Below are 21,993 nucleotides of genomic sequence, written 5' to 3'. Positions count from 1 at the left end.
CCAAAATTAGATAACTTCTCTTAGAACCTTTTATCTTTCCGAAAAAAATATGGTTCAACATGATGCCTGTCAAGAGGACTGTGAAAGTTCCAACCTTAAAACAATCCTTGTGGCCAGGCTGGTTTGGGGATCATCTTAAGAACTGTTGTCCTGATCTGTCCTGATTAGACCTTTAAACAGATTAATCCAGGTGTGGTGTTGACTGCAGTGCAGAGCTGGTATTCTATCGCCTACATTCATTTCTAGAATGAATTGTGAGATCACGGATTGAATAAAACAAAGTTGTAATTTTAACTGAGGCAAGAAGAGCTGTGTGGGCAGAGCAGGCAGTCCCTTGGCTTCAGTGGGATTCTGCTCAGGCAGAAGTGTCCTCCCACGCTCATCTCTTCAGGGTTGCACCTCCAGCTTCAGCTTTCACTGTGAGCCTTTGCTTTTCGCCTTACACGAGAAAAGAGGCTGAAAAAAATAAAAAGGAGTTATGTATTGTGCAGCAAATATTACCAAGGACATATTCTGTGGTTAAAAAAAAAAAAAAGGCAAAGGAAAATGCAAATCTGTAGCTTTTCCTTTGTTTTCAGAAGAGAACTGTATTCCTCTGGTGTCTCCCCACTGGCACAATAATGCTGATACTTCTGTGCATTTGATCCGAAGGTCACTGAGGTCAGTGCAGAGATTCTCAGTGTCTTCAGCAGACTTTGCACCACACTGAGCAGGAGCTGCTGTTTTGCTGATAAATCCAAGTGTGATGCCTGTTCTGCTTTGGAACAGCAGGAACACCAGTGTTGGAGGGGCTGTAAACCAGGCTGGACTATGAGCATGTAGTTACCCCTTTGTCCGTGGGAGGTTTCTCATGGTGAATTGAAAGACAGCAGTTTGCATTCTGAAAGTAATGAGGAAAAAATACCAAAAATTATTTAGACCTTTTTTTTTTTTCCAATTTGGGTTTTTTTCTCTCCTTGTAAGTTCACACACTGAAATTGCAGAAAAGAAACAAATACAGTTATTTTGGTCCCACTGAGGAGACGTGTTTGCAGTGGCAACATAACTCTGCACAGACCCTTTTGTCCTGATAAGTTCTATTTTCAGATCATCAGAAAGGTTATAGATAAATGCCGTAAAAGTGGAGAAAAAAAAAGGCCAGTTCAGTCTGACCTCTTTGTCTTGTTAAATATTTTAAGAAGAAAAGCCCAGCTCAATGCATGCTGGCTGCAGGCATATTTTCAAGCCTTTGGTACCGTGCTTATGTATTTTTAGATGAGCAGTTCTGCCCAAAAGCCAGTGACTTTTCACCGTCCATTTAAAGGGGTATTTGCTTGTAATTCCAGATCTGTGGCATCGCTGTGCCAGGGACAGAGGATTAGTGGTTCTGCGAGGGGATCGGGTGCTGCTGGTGGTGAGGAGGGCCTGTTGTGCCAGGCTTGTGCTCTGCCTTCCCTGGTGGTAAAATACCCTGGAGCAAATGGATGCCTGGCATTGCTGCTTGCTGAGAACACGGCCAGGAGAGAAGGGCTCAAACAGCTGCCCTTCAAAAATTATTTCTGAAAAATGTGATTCTCGGGGCACAAAACGTATTTGCTGTAGCTGGGTCGTGCTGATCTCAGAGCTTATGTGCTCTGAGACAAGGACTTTTTGAAATGAGACTTTTTGAGGGCATTACCTGTTGCCATTAAGAGACATAAATCGGCAGAGGATTTGTGTGGCCTTTACTCACCTCTTGCAAAACTTGCAGCAACCAAAATAAACACCTTTGTCATTTTAGTTCAGCTCTGGGTGTCGAAGCATTTCAGCAGCAGGCCCTGCACACCCCTCGTGCTCTTGTTTCAGGCAATCCAGGTGCATTTCAGACCACAGAGCAGGTGTGCAGTGTTCAGAAAGGAGCAGAAAAGAGGGGTTTAAACAATTCTTACTCCAAAATGCTGATTCAGGGTAATTCTAATCTTTGGTCTCCTCTGAGAAAACCAGGTGGGGTCTTGACTGAAGAATGACTGGAGTGGAAAAGCCAAGATCCTCTGGCCTTTGCTATCAGCAGGAGCCAGCATTGTCTGCTCTCCTGGAAAATAAACTGGTTTAGGGTTATAGAGGCCATAGAATGGTTTGGGTTGGAAGCCATAGAATGGTTTGGGTTGGAAGAGGATATGCATAGAGGATATTAATTTCTACTCAGCTTTTATATTTGGTGTAATACTTTTAGGCAGGACATTAATGGATTCCTGAGTCATTTATGTAACAGATAAATATTAAAGAGCTGCGGGGGAGCAAGAGAGATCTGTTTTGGTGCTGCTGCAAGCCAGTAGTACTCTCAGCCAGAATATGCCAGAATCCCAAGTCACACAGCCTCCAAAAGGTCAGGAATTCTCTGCTCAGGTTTTTACTGCATACTTTAACTGTGGGATTATTTTTAAATGCAGATTGTTTTAACTGTGTTGATTGTTTTGGTATAAAAGTAATTCTTAGCCCCGGAGTTCATTCCTGTTTTCCTGCCAGTATTTATTGCAGTAAGGAGAGGAATGTGGTTGACACTGATTGGATTAAACAAAAAGTTACATTCAAAGCACTGAAGTTTCCTTGTGTCCTTAGGAGTTAACCAAGTGCACAGTCTTGGTGATACCCTGTAACAAAAACATGCCCCAGTGGCAGGAGGGCGGGTTTGATGCTGTGATAAGGTACTTCCTGAAACATTTAAGAAAATGGTAAATAGTAACATAAAGTAGTTGAAACTTAATTCTGAGAAAGTGTGGGGGGGTTATGATAACAAGTGATGTTTGATTTTAACTTTTTTGCCATGATGAATGATTCCCTTGTTAGGTAATAGGTAGATTAAAATATAATGAAAATGAATTCCAGATCTAAAGAATGTTCTCAGTAGAAAAGCTGGATTTAGTGTAAAAGCAGATGCGTGAGTAAGGACTGTCTTTTTCTTAGACTAATTTCACACTGCAATTAAGTGCTACAAGATTGAAAAAACAGAGGCTAGCCTGGGTATGTGGAGATGAAACATGTCTAGGGAAAGCTGTAGACTGATATTTCAGCTCTGTGAGCAGCCTTAAAAACACCGACCAAACAAAATACGGTGCAAGAAAACAAGGACAGCTGTCAAACAAGGTAGAAAAATACAGATCATAAGTGAGGAAGGGCATTCACCCTCTAAGGTCCCCTGCAGAGGACTTTGAGAGAAGAGCACCTCACCTTGCAGTGATTCCACTGAGAGACTCTGTTAGTGAAGAGCTGACACAGCAGGCAGGGCTTGGATAAGTGATGATGGAGCTTTCTCGTCGCTGGTACCCTTGTGAGAGAGCCTGAGCCCTGCCAGAAATGTAGTTTTTAAATAGTTTTTATGTAGTTTTCCATGTAGTATGTATAACTATATAAACTACATATATATATATTCTTATATAGTTATATATAGTTTTTATTTTAAATTTAGTTTTTTAATACATGCGTTGATTCAAATCTCACAGTGATACAAAGGCAAGTTAATTTTTTTTATGCTGGCTTTATGTGCTTCTCTGTATAGTTTGGTGAAGCTTGACAGGTATCACAGTCTTTTTTTTTTTTCCTTTTAAAATCTCTTCAGTGCTGCCAGACATCCATAGATGTGCACTGGGGCATCCACTGGGGAGAAATATACATACAAATTTAAAATATATTTCACTCTTTTCCTAAGATTGCATCCTGTGACAGACACTGGAATTGCATGGGATCTCCCCAAGCTTTCTTGTAGAAGAGGGGAAATACTATGTAACTTTCAGTCTAATTTCCAGTTTTTGGGTAATTGGGAACTGGGAGCTGTGTTTTACAGATTTAAGGTGATTCCCCATGCAGCTTTTCTGAGCCATGTCCCACATGGAGTCTAGACCAGTGATGACCAGTCTATGAGGATAAATTCAGATGAGATAGAGGAAGTTTTTTACCATGAGGGTGGTGAAACACTGGCACAGGGTGCCCAGAGAGGCGGTGGGTGCCACATCCTTGAGAACATTCAAGGTCAGCTTGGAAGGGTCTCATTGAAGATGTCCCTGCTCTGGGTGGACCAGATGACTCTAGTTGGACTAGGTGACCTTAGAATGTCTCTTCTGTCCCAAACTATTCTATGATTTCTACAAACTGACCACAAACCCCTAAATAAAGCCTTCATAAATTCTCCCATAATAAGCCTTAACCTTGAAGAGTCACAGCTCTCTGGAGTTCATCTCCTGGTAAGGACCAAGCTGCCATGCCTGCAGGACAGGAGAAGAGCAGGACTTTCTTCCTCATAGTCACACAAAGTGAGATAAACCTCTGCAACCCATCTGCATGGAGGATCTGTGAACCATGTCAAGTGCAAGCAAAGTTGGTGCAAAGAAGAGTTGGAGAGCAAATGCATTTCTTAGTTAATGATTTTAGCTCTGTTTGCACCTTTGTTTAAATAGCAGCTGGCTCAAGACCCAACCAGAATTGCATACCAGGGTCCCCAAGACAGTGTCATTAGCCTAAGCAGGTTAATTGATTTATTTGGCATGCCATTACACCTATTTGCCTCAAGCCAGTCAAGCAGCAGAGGAAAAATGCTCCTGTTAAAGTTTAAACATTCCACACTCCCTGTTTTAGGGTTTGAAAGAGCTCGAGCTCAGCTGTGCTTTCAAAGATGCTGGAATTCAAATGGAAACAGTCTTGATGTGCTTTCTTGGACAAAACAGTGTCTGTAGGGACAGAGAGGAGGTCGGAGGAATGTCTGGTTTTGCATTATTTTTTAGAAACAGTTTAGATACAGAGATGTTTCACTTTTCATTCCTGCACCAGGAATTAGATCACAACACTTTCTATTCCCTTGTCTCAATTCCATTCTTATCTCAAGAAGGCATCAGTCCTGGCAGTGCCTTTGGTTGGGATTACACAGCCCTGTATTTAGTGGCCTTCAGCTATGACCAAGTCACATAGTCGATATTTCCCATGCCAGGCTGCATCCTTCCCCAGACTGCTCTGCCCATATCCAAGATCAAGACAATGAGGGGAAAAAAATATCCTGGAGGTTTCTCCTTAAATACCTATTTTTCACATAGGAAGTGCTGTAATGCTGGGGTTTTTTTTGAGAAAAAAAACAAAACATGGTAAGCTCAAGGTTTACTGCAAGGTCAGAAGGGTGCTTCTTGATGCCCTCATGAAAAAGAATTGTGCTAAAAATTTAGGATACTCTGAACACCTCATTTGTGCAGCTTAGGTAGAGATTTTGTCCAACAGCTCAATTCCAAGAGGATTTAGCCTAAACCGAGCATGTTCCAGAGTGGAAATGCAGCATTTATATAGAGTTAAACATCCACCACTCTTCAGTGAGGGAGAGCCATGAAGGGTGTTCTATTCTGTGAAGCTCCTGTGACTGCAGCAGATTTTATGGGGTAGCCTGAGTCTCAGCAAGCTGAAGATGTTGTGAAAGGGTATTGGAGGAACCAGGTGAGCAGGCTTAGCAAACAGCAGTCGATCAGGTAAGGCCACATAAAAAGTCCCAGCTATAACCTTGCAAAGAGTCATCCATGAATGAGAATGAAATCTGCATTTTGTCAGCATAAACAGGTCCCTTCTTTCTGCATTGTGTTGGTACCAGCAGAACTGTAGCTTTCATAACCTTTCCTTTCTGACCACAGCGAGCTGCCCTCAGCAGTGGAACATTTGCCTCCCCTAATCAGTGGAGGGTTTGGGCTGAGGGTTGTCCACAGTGGATGAGCTGTGTCCTTGTACTAGTTTGAAAACAAACCAGTGGGAGGCACCAAGTCAGATTAACAATTTAATGGAAATTAAAGAAAAGGAAAAGAAAGTAAAAGAAAACACTGACAGAGTCAAGATACAACCTGAGTCCCTATTAGGCAGGGTGGTGGCTGCAATCCTCTGAAGGGGTGATCCTGTAGCAGAAGGGGTCTGCTCTTCCTCAGAAAGTCCAGCGGTGGCTGTGTAGCTCCTGTCCTCTGGAAATCCAGTGGAAAGGGTTGTCTCTGGTGTTCAGAGTCCCAGATTATATCCACGATGGGATGCTTGGTTCCTCCCTCTGGGTGGAGCATCTCACAATGGGGTAATGAGTCATGAGGCCAAGTGTTGATTAGGCTCGTTAACAGAAGATAGTCCAGAGGGAGTTATCTCTGAGTCATGCAGCAGGACAATGATGGGCCATTAACAGAAAGATAGTCTGGGGGGAGGAGGCAAGGAAACACTGCCCCACCTGATTTCCACAGCTCATGAGGATGGTAATAGAATACACTTCAACCCAGGACAGTCCTCACAGCATCTGGGAACTGCAGTTAGGGCTGAGTGCTCCTTCCCTGGTGAGCAGAAATCACAGATCACTAATCCCAAACCTGTGCTGGATGTCCACCTCTCGTTCACTGCCAGCCTCTGCGTTTGCACATTGGGGTAGAAGGGTTTTGAGTGGAGCAGTGGATAAATAACCCCTGGAGTGATGAGTCTGTGCAGGGGCAGCACACAGGGCAGGGCACCATGGCTGGGGCGTGGGGAATGCATAAGGTCAAAAAACAGAAACGGGTACAAATCAGTGTGATTTTTTTAAAAAATCAAAAAGAGAGAAACTGGAAGGTTTACAGAAAGCAATGCAAGTTAATATCACCAGTCTGAAAACAGCAGAGCCATAAAGGAAGTGTATAAGGCTTTCATAAAAGTGTTGTCTTTTTTTCTTGTTAATTATTAAGAATAATGTTGTTCTTGTTAGCTCTTTGATGTGAAATATGTAAAAGCTACAGAGTACACTACCTTCTAATCAGTTATACTGATTAAATTATGGTTTGGGTTTGTTTTTCTTTAACACTTCCTAAAAAGAAAGCTGCACCTCCAAAAGGCACAGAGAGCAGCAGATTAAAGCATGTGCATCTCTGCATCCATAAATGCTCATTTTTCATGTAGGATATAAAATACAAGGTAGACTGTTTTCAGAAGGCTGATAATGTAAAAGGAATGACATTACATTTGCTGTGCAGTATCAGGGACCTGCTTTTATCCTCTGGAATTGTTCTGTTTCCTGCAATCCTTAATCTGTGATATTACAGGCTTGATGTTGCATTAAAAGTATTAAAAAATCTGCAATCAAGTTAACTTTTTTTTTTTAATGGGGATGTAATAATAATTTGCTTAAGAGGTTCCTGGTTCATGTAATACCAAAATAATGGAGAATTAAAAGGCATTTGCAGCTACAAATATTTGTGCTTTATTTCATACAGTATTATGGAAATGAATTGCACTTTACATTAGAGTTTTTGAAGGGCATGATTGTAGATATGTAGCAAAAAATAGCTCTGAATTGAATCAAAAATAATGAACTTACTATTGTCAGAAATGTGGGAGTATGAAATCAATGGATTGCAATCCATTGCATTTTTTGAGGAATTACCTAGATTTTGCTGTCATTATCATATCCCCCAGTATATCTTGCAGAATATTAATGAATATAAAAATAACTCCAGAAGTTTGCAGTGGAATCACGATTGATGCAATGTGATAGAAGAATCGATGCAGCATCTCACACTTTTGTCATTCTGCATTAGGTTTGTGGCAATTTTCTGTGTTTTTTTTTCTTTTTACCATTTATCAGATGTTCCCAATATGAGAATCTAAATGGCAAAAATAAATTGCTCTCATAAACATCTGACATGAAATATTTTCACCCAGTGGAAGTACCCAGTTCAAGGTCATATTACCATGATTTTTGAAGAAGGAAATACAAGCTAAAATCCAATGCTTTTCTTCTTTTTGGGTCTTTCATGCAAGATGGATGTTGTACATTGTGACATTCCTGCAGCAGATATTTGCATGGAAGAGGGGATGTGAGAGAGCTCTGCACATGTGGCAGGACAGGTCCCTCTGACCCAGGCAGCCCTGGGAATGGGGTGCACCAGGTGTCAGGGAGAGGCCACCCAGAGAAAGGTTTGGAAGCAAGTTTATCGCGCAGGGGTGAGTTTATCAGGGTTTGTTTTCTGCCATCGGGCAGCACAATACCAAATTCCCCCAGTAATGAGTAAGTAAGAACAGTCTGCAGTGAAGGAAGGCTTCTGTGATAGAGCTTGGCAGCATCATTGCAAAAATGACTTTTGGATGTGCCTTTCCCAAGGAGAATGTGTCCTTGCACTGTTAAAAAGTGTCTAATTTCCATTTTGAATTTCTGGTTATGTTGAGATTTGAGGGGGGGGTGGGGGGTGGGGATAATTTTTTTCTTTTACCTTTTTTGGAATTGGGGAGGGCATTTGGATTTTTTTCCAATCCCCCCCCCTCCTTTTTTTTTCTTTTTTTTTTTAACCAAGATTTGCATTTCTGTACCATGCAAGCCTGTAAGCAGGCATTGGCTCAGGCAAAACCTGCTCTGGTGCTGAGCCATGAGGAGGGAGGCTCACAGTTGACCATTATTGACCAGTAATCCTCATGGACCTGCTGGAATGAGTCCAAAGGAGAATGATGAAGATGTTGCCAGGGCTGGAGCACCTCAGCCAGGCTGAGACAGTTTGGGTTGTTCAGCATGGAGAAGATTCTGGAGAGACTTTAGACCCCTTCCAGTGCCTAAAGGGGGCTCCAAGAGAGCTGGAGAGGGACTTTGGACACAGTCATGGAGTGACAGGACAAAGGCAATGGTTTTAAACTAAAAGAGAGTAGGTTTAGAATAAATTTTGGGGAGAAATTCTTGACTGTGGAGGTGGTGAGGCACAGTTTGCACAGAGAAGCTGTGGCTGCCCCATCCCTGGAAATGTTCAAGGCCAGGTTGGAAGGGGCTTGGAGCAACCTGTCTAGTGGAAGGTGTCACTGCCCAGGGATGAGCTTTAAGGTCCCTTCCAGCCCAAACCATCCTGTGATTCTGTGATTGATTTTCCTGCTGAAATACTATTACACCTGTGACTTGGGATATTTACAGGGTAGCCCCTGCAGGTGTTTCATTAGAGTAGTATTTACATGGAATTAGCAAATTTGGAAGAAGTGGGAGAGTTGACATTATCAGATAAACCAGACTTTTTGATACAGCAGATTGTACCTTAGCCTGTACCTAAGCCCGTGCATGCGTTTTCTTTTACTCCAGAAGCAATCTCTTAACACTTGTTTGCGAAATTAGGAAAAGAAATATCAGCAGTGGATTTATTCTGAAATGAGTATTTTGTCTTTTGTGTTTAATGAATGCCTTGGAACCAAAATGACATTTGTTTCTGCCCGTGGGTGTTGCGGGGGGAGCTGATGTGCTGTGAATTCCCGGGCATGTTTGCTGTGTGCTGGCTCCCTGTGATGAGAGCTGGCCGTGAGTCCCAGCTCAGTGATGTCTTGGGGACCAGCTCCTTGTTTTATTTATCCCCCACCGGCTTTTCTGTTTGCAGCCTAATTTGCTGGTAATGGGAACAGTCAGATTTTCATCTGTGTTAACACATCTCGGGTTTAACCAGAGCCCTGCTGCTTTGATACGAGCCAAGCCCACCTTTTCTGTCCAAAAAAGCAGCACTTCTGAACTCTCCTGCTTTTGTTAAAAATTTTTGTTGGAATTCTGAGGTTTTTTTTGTCTCTCTTGACCAAAAAAATTGGGGAGGCTGAAAATTAATGTGGGTTCTTAACCACAGTGAAAGGTACCAGGCTGTTCGAAGGCAAGTTTTGGTGACATTACAGATCAGGGTTTTACTTACGCAAGGGGCAGCTAAATCTTTAAAACATCCTACTCTGAGGCAAAACCTAAAACGGGAGAATAAAATATCTTCCAGAGCAGTGCAATTGCATTGGCTCACAGCCTCTGCAGAGCAAGTGGCTGCATTGCCTGCCCCAAAAGGATGGGACCTAAACCCCTACAATACTCCCACTGCTCCAGGAAGCAGCTGCGTGGGTGCACAAGTCCAGAAGCACTCGGCTGGCTGGCTGTGTTTGCACACAGGCACCCGAAGCTGATGCTTTTGCACTATGTGAAGAGCGCTTTCCTGGTAATTCAAGCTGGGATAATTCCTTTACAAAGAACCACTAATGATCTTACAAGCACCACATCGAGTGGAGACGGCTTCTAAGAGTGGGTCTGGCGCCGTGGCTGGTGGCTCTGAAATGCTGAATGTTGTTGTTGGAGGCCTCCAAAACAAGTGAAAATGAATATGAATAAAATGATACGCAAATCGAGAGGGTTTTTCTGTTGCTCCAATGTAGTGGCTAAAATAAAAATACTATGTGTATCAAAATTGCTAGAAAGCATTTTAAGTAGCTGGCCAAACGGATGCAACAGAGAACAATTGTAATTTTTTTTTTAAGTTTTCAATTTATGACAATTGGTTTTCTAAAAATACATGGGGGTTTTAAGTATAGTTACTGAGACAGAAAAAGTCGTGCTTCTCTTAGTCTCTCATATAAATATTTTTGCAGCACTCTGTTGTTGCAGCTCCTAGAAAACCTGATTCAAGGCTGGGGGCAGTTTGTGTTTCTTGGATGTTTTGTTTTGCAGCTCCTTTTTATAGCCCGGGCGCGGGAGTGAAAGGGGAGGAGGGGTGGGAAAGTGTGTGGGGACAAAACCAAGGCAGCTGCAGGAAATGGGTATCCATTCCCACACCTTCCTGAGGGCATCCAGCTTGGCTTCCCAGCCTGAAGCTGAACCCCAGATTCCAGCCTGGGCAGCAGCAGTGCTGGGCTTCAGGACTTGGAGTCAGAGACTGATTTGTTCCGTTTTGGTTCTGCTTAACTGCAATGGGGCTGAATTATTTTTTAGCAATAGGAAGGATCAGAAGGGATGCCTTGTTTCCTGCTGAGGATGAGCAGAGATACCACATTCGTCCTTCTCCTGGAGGACACCTTAGGGAAGGAAAAAGGATTTCTGTATTCCACAGCTCCATCTTATTTTTTGTTCCATTTTTCATGGGGGAGATAAACTAACAAAGCATTAAATGAAACTGATGCTCAGTTCTGAGCAGCCTGATTTACAGCCCTCTTGGGTCAAGTTTTAAGTTGGTCTACCTGAGAGTGGATAACCAGACACTGTCCAACCCACATGGGAGGGTTTTAGCTGCTTTATAGCTAAAAGAATGTTTAATGAGAGCACTTGTATGAAGTGGCAATGTCTTTGTGTAATCAAAGAGTTTTGTTTTGATCAATTCACATTCCTTTTGACTGTCAAAACCTGAAGAGGGGAACAAAAAAAAAAAAGTCCGCCTTATGCCTTAGGCTCAGGCAAAAACATCTCCTCCAAAAGCAGGCACTTCCATCTCCTCCTGTCCACTCACATTCCCCGTGTGATTAAGCCATGAAATCAGCTTTAGCAGATCTCAAAGGTTGCATGGGCAACGCTGGCCTGATTAAATCTGTGGATGGGCTCACATGACTCGGGGTGCAGAGTTGTGGCTGGCAAGCCTGAGATGTCAACAGGAGCTTGGCCTTGGAGGTCATCCTGTAGAGGACCAGGTCCCTGCATAGCATGGCACTGCCACTCCTTCCCCAAAGGGCAGGATAGAAACCAGCCCGTGGCTGGAACACACGTGGAGCAGTGAGAGGTCAGGTTACAGAGAGGAGAGCCCTTGTCAGACCTCTCTGTGAAACGAGACTTATAACGCGTTACGGGTAACTGGGATTATTTTGGGGTGGTGAGAAAAGCTGCTCCTCCTGCAGTAGCTGTTCTGTGAAAGCCTGCTCTGGACTTTTCTAGTGAGGTCTGGGGAAACAAGGATGCTGAAACTGGGGAGTTTCAGTGGGAGCTGAAGAGGCATTGGCTTTGCTGTTCCAGTTTGCAGCAGCTGCTTGGGATAGGCTGATGCTGTCCAGGGCTGCTCGTGTCCATGGAGAATGGTTAACTCGGGAAGGGTCTGTGGTCTGTCTTCTGCATGGTGCTCCACAAAACCTCAGGGTTTACTCATGGATTGCTTGAGATCTGACTTTCCCAGTGCTTCCTAATCAAGGAATGTTGTGAGAGATACTCCAGAGTTTTTTTCACATTTTCATATGAGGTCTCCTGCAAACACATCTTCCTCAGGCAGATCCAACCTGCATTTTTATCACGGATAAAAATTAGCACTCCTAATCAGACAGGAAAGTACAAGAAAGCTCATTGCCAAATGGAGTTAAGCTGTCAAAGTCCTCCCCAAATGTTTCTTTCTGCACAGGGATCAAATGTAATTATTTTTCTCAAATATTGTTCTCTCTTCTTCTGTAGGAATCGGAGTTTCTCTGCCTGGAGTTTGATGAGGCCAAGGTGAGCCAGATGCTGAAGAAACTGTCAGAAATAGAGGAGAGTATGACTTTGTTGACTCAGACTACTTAATCAAATAAAGAGATTGCAACTTACAAAAAAAAAGAGCATTGGTTTTTCATAATTCCTGTTTCTGCAATAAAATTGGTGGTGGTGGTTAAATCCCGATTATAACCCCAGGAATGGGCTAAATCACACTGTGAAGCTTTCTCATCCCCACCTCCCAACCTGTTTTCCAAGGCAGCAGCAACACTGTTTCCACAAAGCTTTGCATAATCAAGCCTTGGTGTGCAGCACAGCTTTTCTCTTTTTCCCCTCAGTCAGTCCTGGAGTCTTCCAGGTGCTGTAAATGCTGGGCTGGATGAACAGCAAAGGTAAATTGGCCACTTGTGGCAGAGGAGAAATGAGCAGAAGAAACAGGCAGATTAGGGGGAGCTCATGTTTATCCTTCCAAACCACGGACTTTATAGGACAAATCCACCTGTGTGAGCTCTATCTGCTTAAAGCCCAGGAAAGCAGAATGAGGTGCAGGGAGCTCAGGGAGCAGAGGCACAAACACACCTGTGAAAAACGAGGTTCACTCTCCTGTGAGAATTTAAAGGGTTTAATATAAAGACAATAAGAGACACATAAAATAAAGCAAAGGGGTAACGGCCGGGTGCCTCGGCGCTCTGCCAAGAGCACCCCTGATGCTCGGGGATAGTCCTTTTTATACCATTTTTACTGTCTGTTCTCCATGCATATTCAAACTTTTCCCGGAGCTGTTCTGCATGGCCACTCCTTGGCTCCGCCTTTTTAGAGCATGCGTAGTCTTCTGCCTTGTGGTTTTATTTCTCTCGATTCTTGGGGTTGGGCCCACTAGGTAAGAGTCGATGGTAGGGGGGATCTCTTAATTCTCCAGACAGTCAGGGCTGATTGCAGCTTTGGCCTCTTTGCCTCCCGGGCAGAGCGGTGATAATGGCTCCCGGACTCTCCTGACCGCCCGTTCTCCGGGGGGGCCCTTTTGTTCCCTGGACAAAGTGTTGATTAGCAGCTCCTTGGGCCTCATCCTCTGTTCACTTGGAGGTTATCTTACTTGCTCACACTTGCTAACATTCTTGCTAAAAAGAGAGAAAACTACATCCACACAGCAAAAAGCATTTCTAACATTAGATAATATCTACCTTTATACTTTGCGAGAAGCCAATATAATATATGTTTAAAACACACCTTTCTGTACCTGTGAGCCCTGTGCTGCCAAGGATTCAGTGGTTCCCAAGGGCTGGTCAACCTGGCTTCACCTTCCTGGGAGCCAGGGGACAATCGGGGGAGCAGCTCCTGGGCTGGTTTTCCAAAAGGAGCAGTCCTGCATGTGCAGAGCCCCTGATCCAGCTGTTTGCTGGTGAGCTCTCAAAGCCACTTCTGATCTGCTTCCCCAAAGACCATCCACCCTCATCACCTTCTGGCTCTTGGGCTGCAGTGGTGCAGCCCTGGCACAGAGCTGCACAGTGTGCTTGAGGGGCCAGTCCTTTGCCAGAGCACAGCTGAACTTGGCTGCTCTCAGTCCTGTTTGTCATGGTTTGGTTTGACCTCAGAAAGCCTCAGATGAAACCCAAGGTGCTCGTTCAGAACATGGGTAAAAAAAAATTCCCTTGGCAGCCTGGCTGGCCAAAGCCTTGTCAGTAGAACACTTGAGTGAAGAAAGCAGCCAGAGGCAGGTCAGGGGCACAGGACCTGCCCTGCCCAGATGGCTCCTGGCTGTTGCATTGCCCACATCTGTGCTGGAGCACCCAACTGCACAGCAGCTGCTGCCCCTGCGCTCACAGAGGCCCCCAGAAGGGTTTCCAGCTCCTGCGTTTCCGTTCAGGGCTGCAGCCTTGTCAGCCTGGTCACAGCGGGATGTCCCACCACACTGAGCTGGCTCAGCAGGAGCTGGTGGGGCCTGAGCGGGCCAGCACTTGTACAGGGCAGGATGGTCCTCCCAGGAGAGCTGCCTGGTGGTCCATGAAGAGGTGACAGTCGAGGCTCCTGGTTTGCTCTGTCCCTTGACTAGAAGGTGTGTGCACACGTTTGGCTGGAGGCTACATTGCTTCTTGCCATTTTATATTCGCTTCATAAGCAACCTCCTCCTGAGCTAAAATTACACTGAGGGCTTGTACCAATATAGAGATGACAACATAAAATGTTCTCGTGCCATAACTAAAGCACTCCTCATCGCTTCTCCTTGAGAATTTATTGCTTGTGGAGTTGCCACATTGCACTTGGACACGAAATCTCTTCAGAGCAAGGGAAGGGCACCTTTTCCCATCTGCCTGGGCAGAAGGGGAAGCATCCCTCAAGCCAATTTGTGCCACTGCACAGGGAATTAACATTTCCTTTGCCGTGTCTGTCCTGCTGCTGCCTTGTCTTTTACAGCCTCCTGCTTCTGCTCTCTTCATGTCACAGAGGAACCGCACAGCCCCCAGCACCTCTGTTTCCCCAAATGCCTTCAGCTGATCCTTATCAGAGAGGAACTGGGCTGTAACCACAAACTGCTCCTCCTGCTGCTCCTGAGTCACTGGCTGCAGCACCGCTGTGAAATGAGTGCTTTGTAATTCTCTGAGCTTTCCATTGCCTTTTTCAACTAAGTTCATTCAAGTGCTTTCTGTGTTTTAGGACACATTTTAAAAAATCAAGGTCAGGGAAGGATCATGATCTTAAGTAACTTGCAATGTGTCAAACATATTTATTGTTTTATTTTAACATGGTCAGAGGATAGGAAAATGTGCTATAAATGGAAATTAAAGAGAAACAAACTGGGAACAGATGTCAGGAAGTATTATTTCATGCAAAGAATAATAAATATGTGAAATGGCTAACAAGGCGAGGAGGCTGAGGCAAAAAGTCTAGGGGACATTTAAATAATTGGATACTTTCCTAGTTGATGTGTGAAGGGGTGCGTTTTTATGGGTGGATGCTTCTCTCTCTTCCTAATCCTCCCTTCCCTGAGTATCTAACAATCTTCATTTTCTTCTTGGTGGATCTTTCTAAACTACTGTGCAAAACTAAAACAACAAAAAAAAAACCAAACAAAAAAAGCTGAGTGCATTGAGGACCACACTCTGCTCGGTCCTTGGTAGTCAATGGGCAGCAAAATTGTTCCTGCTTCGCCAGGTCTGATGTGGCAGGGAAGGGGATGCTGTGCTTCCCCAGATGCTGTAATCCTCAGCTGCTGCTGGGACACGAGGACAGGTTTGCTCCTTGGCAGGGCCGTGCCCTCCTGCTGAGGTGGTTTGTGTGTGTCCTGTCCCTCCACCTGCCCCTGCCTATGGTGTTCCGAGCCTGCTGGCCACTTCTGACTTAACTTGGGGGGGACAAAGCCTCTGATGCCACTTTGCTTTGCTTCCTTGCGTGAAAGGCACGAGCACCCATGGCTTTTGTGGGGATTCATGGATGTCTCTCGCTGTCTGTGGTCCTGCTAAATATCTCTGTGGTGCTGGCAAATGAAGGCTCCTGTTCAGGAGAGATTTCACATTCCTCCCCCAAAGCCCAGATGTAAACCAGACTCATCCTGAATGCATAGCCAGGCAGCTCCTGCAGTGGCTAGGACCACACGTGGCTGCTGGAATCCTGCATGGATCCAGCTGAGCAGACAACCCAGCACAACCCTGTTGGCCACTGGGGCCTCATCCAGCTTTGGAGACTGCTGTGGTTCCTGACACGGCACCTGCTCCTGTGTCTGTGTGCTAAGCCGGGCCAGCAGTGTGGCACCAGGGCCATCACCTCCTCGTCTTCCTCCTTCCTTCAGGGAAGCAGCACCATGGAAGCATGCCCCACGCTGCCAGCCCAGCCTACCAGGCAGGTGTCACTTCACAGCAAGGGAACGAGCAGCCCAGCACGGCCGGAGGGGGAAAGGAGGGACAAGCAGCAGGAAGAAGGGCTGAAGGAGGGTAGTCCCACCTGAGAGAGGCTTCCCTGCCCCGTCCTCCTACAAGCCGGGGAAGGAGCTGGGACACAACTCCTACCACCCTCCAGTGTCCTTAGGCTTGGGAAGCTGCCCCCGCAGGGTCCGCGCTGCTCTCTGCTTTGCTGACAGACACAGACCCCGTGCGGGGCGCTGCCCTGGGGCTGGGGCAGGCTCGGTTCCCATCAGAATCTGCGTGTTTGATCCAACCTGCACCGTGGTGCTGCGGCAGGGCAGGGCAGGGCAGGGCAGGGCGGCTGCTGCTGAGGCGCTGTGCTCCTGTCCCACTTTCCTGGCGTTTCCCGGGTGGCAGCTGCAGAGGCCAGGGGCCACTGGCCCCGCGGTGAGCAGAGGCGGCTGCCGCAGCTCTGGCACCGCGTCCCGGTGACTCAGCCCACACGTGATGTGCGGCCCGGCCCGGCCCCGCTGCCTCTCGCGGAACCCGCACAAGCCGCGGCCGGGTTCTGTCGCAGCCCTCAGCTTCCTTACGTGTCACCCTTTGCTCTGCTGGAATGCCCTGCGGTTTAGTCCTGCAGCAGCTCCGCGTTTTCTGGGGATTCCTCCCAGCTGCCGCTGCCTTTATGATCCCAGGAGCTCCCTGAAATACCTGCAAGCGCTGCCGCCCTCAATCGCACATTGCACAACTGGCAAGCCCCGCACTCGCTCTCTGCTCGGCAAGACCATTACCCTTAGTATAGTTTTCTTTTTTCTTGGTCTGCATATGCCCAGAACTGCTAAAGTTTAAAAGTGTTTTTCTAGGATATCTGTATTTGAAAAAGATAATGTCTCAGGTACACCATGTTTTTCCAAATCCAAGCCAAAAAAGTGCTGTATTTCATAATGTTTTGGAAAGCAGCAGATGATGATATACTTATTTCATACTGGTGTTGATTTACTTTCTGATTATTCAGGTTGCTTAGTCTCATTTTATTTTACATTTCTTTTTTTTTTTTTTTAATTTTTCTTTCTGACAAGTCCTTTCTGCAAGTGTAAATAATAGTGTTTGTGCTCTCATTGTGTTTCACACAATGGCAAGGATTTCGCAGGAGCCCATAATCTCCACATCTTATTGTGCTTGAACTTTTTAATAAGCTGATTGATATTGAGAGGTTTTCTTTCCTGTGTGCCAATTCTTTGCTACCTATTGATAAAACAAATTGCTCACCATTTTTCTGAGGAGATTTCCTGATTTAGGTATTTGCTGACCGTTTGTAGGTGCTCAAGTGTCTGAGAAGTTTTACCCCAGGGCTCACGCTGGCCATTACGTTGCTCACAGAAATGTTCTCTTCTCCTTCTGGGCAGTTTCAACAGTTTATTCATTCATTCCAAATATTTATAAAGAGGTCTTCCGTGCTGGGGACAGAGGGAGCCTTTTCAGTAAGGGGAATGCAGTGGTCCTGTAGCAGCAGCCACTGACGACTTTTAAATGTGTTGCGTTTCATGTGGCTTGAGACTGGAAAAACAGGCCATGGCTCCTCACCTTGAAGCTGGGCCTGTTAAAATCCTCCTCAGAAATTATTCCCAAATGTCAGGGAAGTGTGGCTTGGGGTGTCATTTAATCCAATGTGGAGGCCAGAGCTGCACTCCTGGGTCTCCCTCACTGTGCCAGGGGGTACAGGGGGACAGGCAGCCAACACCATCAGTGCTTCCTCCCCTCAGCACACCAAAATTGAGCTGTTTCCACCCATCCAGGTCACACTGGTTTAGCCAATCCTTGCCAAAGCTGTGGAACAGGCCCCCTCTCCTCAACAAGGACATACACACACCAACAAAGATGCCTTTTCCCAGTAGCGTGAATCCCGTGGGTGATCCCCAGGGCCGCGGAAGTCCCAGAGGACGTGGTGTGTCACCTCCCATGAAAAGGTGGCAAGAGGGATGCAGCTGCAGCCTCACCTCTGGACTCCCAGTGCCACTTGGGAAGTGTTATTTTGGGATATCACCTGAGCTTGTTGTCCCAGCACAAAATCATGGGTGGTAGAGGCTGGTGCTGTGGAGCTTCCCTCCAGGTGTGATGGGGCTGATCAACCCCAAGCTCAAGTCCCCAAATGCTTTGCCCTTCCTCCTTCCTTTCAGTGGTAGGAAGGCAGATCTTGCAGTGCAAGAATTTGCAGGAAAACAGGTTTGAAGGCATGTCAGGGGTGGAGAGCCAGCTGGGGGGTTTGACCCTGGGTCATTGCAGCAAGGGGAGGTCCCTGAAACGTGGAGCTGTCAGGGGACATCTGTCAGCAGGGAGGTGCAAGAGAGATTTCCCCAAAGATGTTTTGCTGTTTCTTCTTTTCCCTGCACACAGGTGACTTGGAACTTGCATTTTAATCCCCTTAGTGGCCAGCAGCACTGGAACTCCAGCACTCAGCTATTAGCACTTGTAATGGGATGGTATTGGAGAATATGTAAAACCAGGTAATTGCATAAATGGCATTTTTGGATGCCAGCAAGTGCCTCAGACCCTTGAGGAGTGACATTTTACAGGAGTGGATGGGAGAAAAACAGCAATGACAGCACAAAACCCAAAGCCACAGTGTTTCTGAGAGGAGTCTGGGAGGCAACAATAATTTCCTGTGCTTTCTGGCCAGTTGGCCCTGGTTGAACAAAACACTGCCGGGAAACTGCACGATACAGTGCATTTTAGTAATAAGTGGCACTTTTCCTGCCTGGCAAATCAAACCACAGAGGGCATTAGAGTCTTCATGGCATCTCTGCTCTTGGCAGCAAAAGGAACAAATAAGCAAAGCCACATCAGGAGTGGATGGGTGGCTCAGGCAGAGAGAGAGAGAGAGGGAGGTGTCTGATCCCAGCCACCTGCGCGTGGCTCCGGGCTCTCCCTGCACTCTCAGAACACAGCAGCCATCCCACCACCCTCTGCAGAACATGGTGGCTCAGGGAGCTCTGGCCTCCTCCAGGCATCCCCTTAAAATAAACTCACTCCTGCAAGACCTCAGAACAAATCTGCATTTTTCTGTGGCCGAGGAACATGGTGTATAAAGTTAATCCCCTGCTCCCAGATCCTGGGAGGCAATGGCATGCAGAAGTACAAGGTTAAAAAAATGCCTCTAGAACCAGTGGCTGGGAACCATAAATACCTTCCAGGCAGTCCTTAGGCACATCAGGAGATGTGCAAGCAAAGCAACTGGAATTTATAAACTTACATAATTAATTTTTCTTTGCAAGGAGAACAAACATTCCCATGTTCCAGCTCTTTTAGGGCCTTTGACAATTGGGCTCCTTTCTGTAAATATTGTTATGTAAGTTTATACATTTCAGTTAGTGCTTGTTCTAGCCTCTTCACAGCCCAAGGATGTTTTCACTCCAGTTTATTATTTCAGCTGTGGATAGATCATTTTGCCCTGGTGCATCTATAATGGGATTTAAATTAAGATGCTTGTAACAGTAGTGAAATAGTGTCTGGAAAACATTGGTACATACCCAGGGAGAATGAAAGAAAGAAATTAGCTTTACATTGCAGCACTGGGTGAAGTGTTTGCACCCTTCCCCGCAGGGCAGGACAGGATTTCTCTGTCTGAAGACACAACCTGTGAAGGATGAGTGCTGTACCTGGGCTGCATTGCAGGGCTGCTGGAGACATGGTGTAATGGCCATGGATGCTTTTATTCCAGATCACGGGAGCACCTCTGAGTCACCCAACAGCCCTGTAACTACAGCCTGCTGCATCAGAGCTGGCTGAAATGCTTAACCCCAACGGCTTAATCTCCAGCCATTGCAAATTAGTACAGCTCCATTAACTCCAGAGGACTATTTACATGGGGGAGGTTAAATGTGTACAGGATCAGGCACAAAACCTGCAGTGATTCTGTACGTAGGGCAGTGGTTTACTAATTTACAAGGCTAGATCTCATCTCTGCTGGTTTCTGAAATCTTATTTAGTTATAGTGAGCACATCCATGTCAGAGGGATTTCTCCATCAAGCAGCATAAGGAAAATCCTTCATCTACTCCAATTATGTTGCTGATCCCAGTCCCTAATGCAGGAGATATCTTCCCTCCATGTCATTCTTCAGTAACCTGTAGCTATGAGGCTGGATATAAAAACTTGATATGTGGATTATTTCATTTCCCTTTGTCCTGTTTTTTATTTCTGAAGTTTATCTGCAGATCCTACAATAACAGGAGAAAAGCTTTGTGATCTCCTTCTTTGATGTATTGTAATTCTGACGCACCAGGAGCCACATCCTGCACCCCGGGTGGCCTGGGAAGTCGTGAGTGTGTGTAAGTCAGCACTGAGGCATGGCAAATAGCCCGTGGCCTCTGGGGTGGCTTTTATGAGCACAAATACACCTGAAAAGGTTACAGGAGAACGGCAGGTCCTGGGGGAGAGCAGATGAGTCGTGAGCTCCTGGGAGAAGCCATGGGCAGCCAGATGGTGCAGGACAGGGAGCACTGAGATGCTGGACAGGTCCCTGCATCCAGGGCTTGTAACAGCTGTCCTGACAGAGTGCCCAGAGAGCTGGCACAAATTCCCTTCTGGATAGAGCCTGATGAGTGCCTTGGAGGGTGCTCCAAAACAGCCCAGGTAGGTACCACACCAACGCTGCCACCATAAAAATGAGCCTGCCCTCTTCACCCTGGTTTTGGTGACCCTTCTGCTTCTGCCACCCAAAGAAGGAGCCCTCAGCCAGGGAGTGCCAGCCCCAGGCCCGGTGGCAAAACACTGTGTGCCTCTGCCACTGGTGTGCAGCTCCTGTGGGCTGAGCAGGATTTCACTCTGGTAGCAGCTGTGCCCAAAACTGAGAGCTTTGCCCAATGGCTGGGAGTGTCTTGAAAAACCTCCTGCACACGGTGTTGGCACAGTTTCCTTTGCCACCCAGAATCAGCCAGCCTGGATGCCAGCACCCTCCCAGACAGAGAGCTGGTTTTAGCTGGAGTTGCTTTACCCAAGCTGGCACTGTGAGAGTCCAAGGCAGCCTCATCCAGGAGGTGCCTGAAATCAAGATGGTTTAAAAAAAATCTAAGTGACGTGTGAGGACTGGCAGTTTTCCCTTATCTGGGATTTTGCTGGTGCTTAGAACTGCATCTGCTGAAAAGTAAAAGCAAAGCAGAAGCAGTTTAGCTGAAATGGGTCCTGTACATTTTTGAGGTATAAACACTTTTCTCACCTTTGAAGAGTCCTGGCTGCAGCTTCTTCAGTTTTGCAGCTCTTTAGGTCTTGCTGCAAAATGCTGTGGGATGCCTCTGAACTGAGGTAAGGAGGGGAGCAAGGAGCTCATGTTTCCAGGACACGAGAAAAGATGGTTTGTATAGAGCAGGTGCCTTTTTGGTTTTTGCAAAATTATTATTGTCCAGTTCCTGCTACTACAGAAATTGAATTTCAAGTGCATTCTTCTCCATCCTCTTGCATCATGCACTCTGCACTGCTGTGCCTGCCTTGTGTCTGCAAGGAAAAGGAGCCCCTCATGGAGGCAAACAGTGCTAGTTACTGCAGCCTGTGTCTGGAAAAGGCAGGTACATCCTTCCAGAGCAGGGAAACTGATTTTAATCCAAGCAGCTCGGGGAGTAATTATTCTTGTCAAATGCAAATCAATACCAGCACAGTGCAGCTCTGCCCACTGCTTGCAAATGACAGCACAAAACATAACAGGGGTAACTTTCTTCCCACAGTCTCTGTCCTGTCCTGCTTTGCCTGTAAAAGCAAAGCTGCAATGCTCCAGAAAAAAAAAAAAAAGTGGTGTTCTGAAGCACTTGTGCCAATCTCTTCAACTTGAGTGGTTTTGCCAGCCACAACTCCCCCATCTCACCAAGGTACAAAAGCAGAGGGAGGTGGAGAAGAAGACCTCTGTAGCACTTCCTCTTGCTGTGCTGGTTTGCCTGTGTGTGGCAGGGGGAGAAGGCAGGAAAATGACTGTGAGGAGACCACTGAAATGTTGTGGTCACGTTGCTGGCAAGCCTTGCTGACAGACCTTGCCTAC

At 46.1% G+C, this 21,993-nt stretch overlaps 1 protein-coding gene across 1 annotated transcript in view; it reads left to right on the top strand.

The window, feature by feature from the left end:
- COMMD1 (copper metabolism domain containing 1) overlaps positions 1-12,250 on the top strand; it is a 60,644-nt gene extending 48,394 nt beyond the window's left edge. The window contains exon 3 of the mRNA XM_069009126.1: positions 12,116-12,250. Within this exon, the coding sequence (XP_068865227.1) occupies positions 12,116-12,223 (108 nt within the window). The 3' untranslated portion in view covers positions 12,224-12,250. The remainder of the gene's footprint in view (positions 1-12,115) is intronic.
- Positions 12,251-21,993: the final 9,743 nt, after the last annotated feature.

The sequence above is a fragment of the Aphelocoma coerulescens genome, chromosome 3 (assembly GCF_041296385.1).
Source record: "Aphelocoma coerulescens isolate FSJ_1873_10779 chromosome 3, UR_Acoe_1.0, whole genome shotgun sequence".
Classification (NCBI taxonomy): domain Eukaryota; kingdom Metazoa; phylum Chordata; class Aves; order Passeriformes; family Corvidae; genus Aphelocoma; species Aphelocoma coerulescens.
This window is presented reverse-complemented; position numbering and strand designations above follow the sequence as displayed.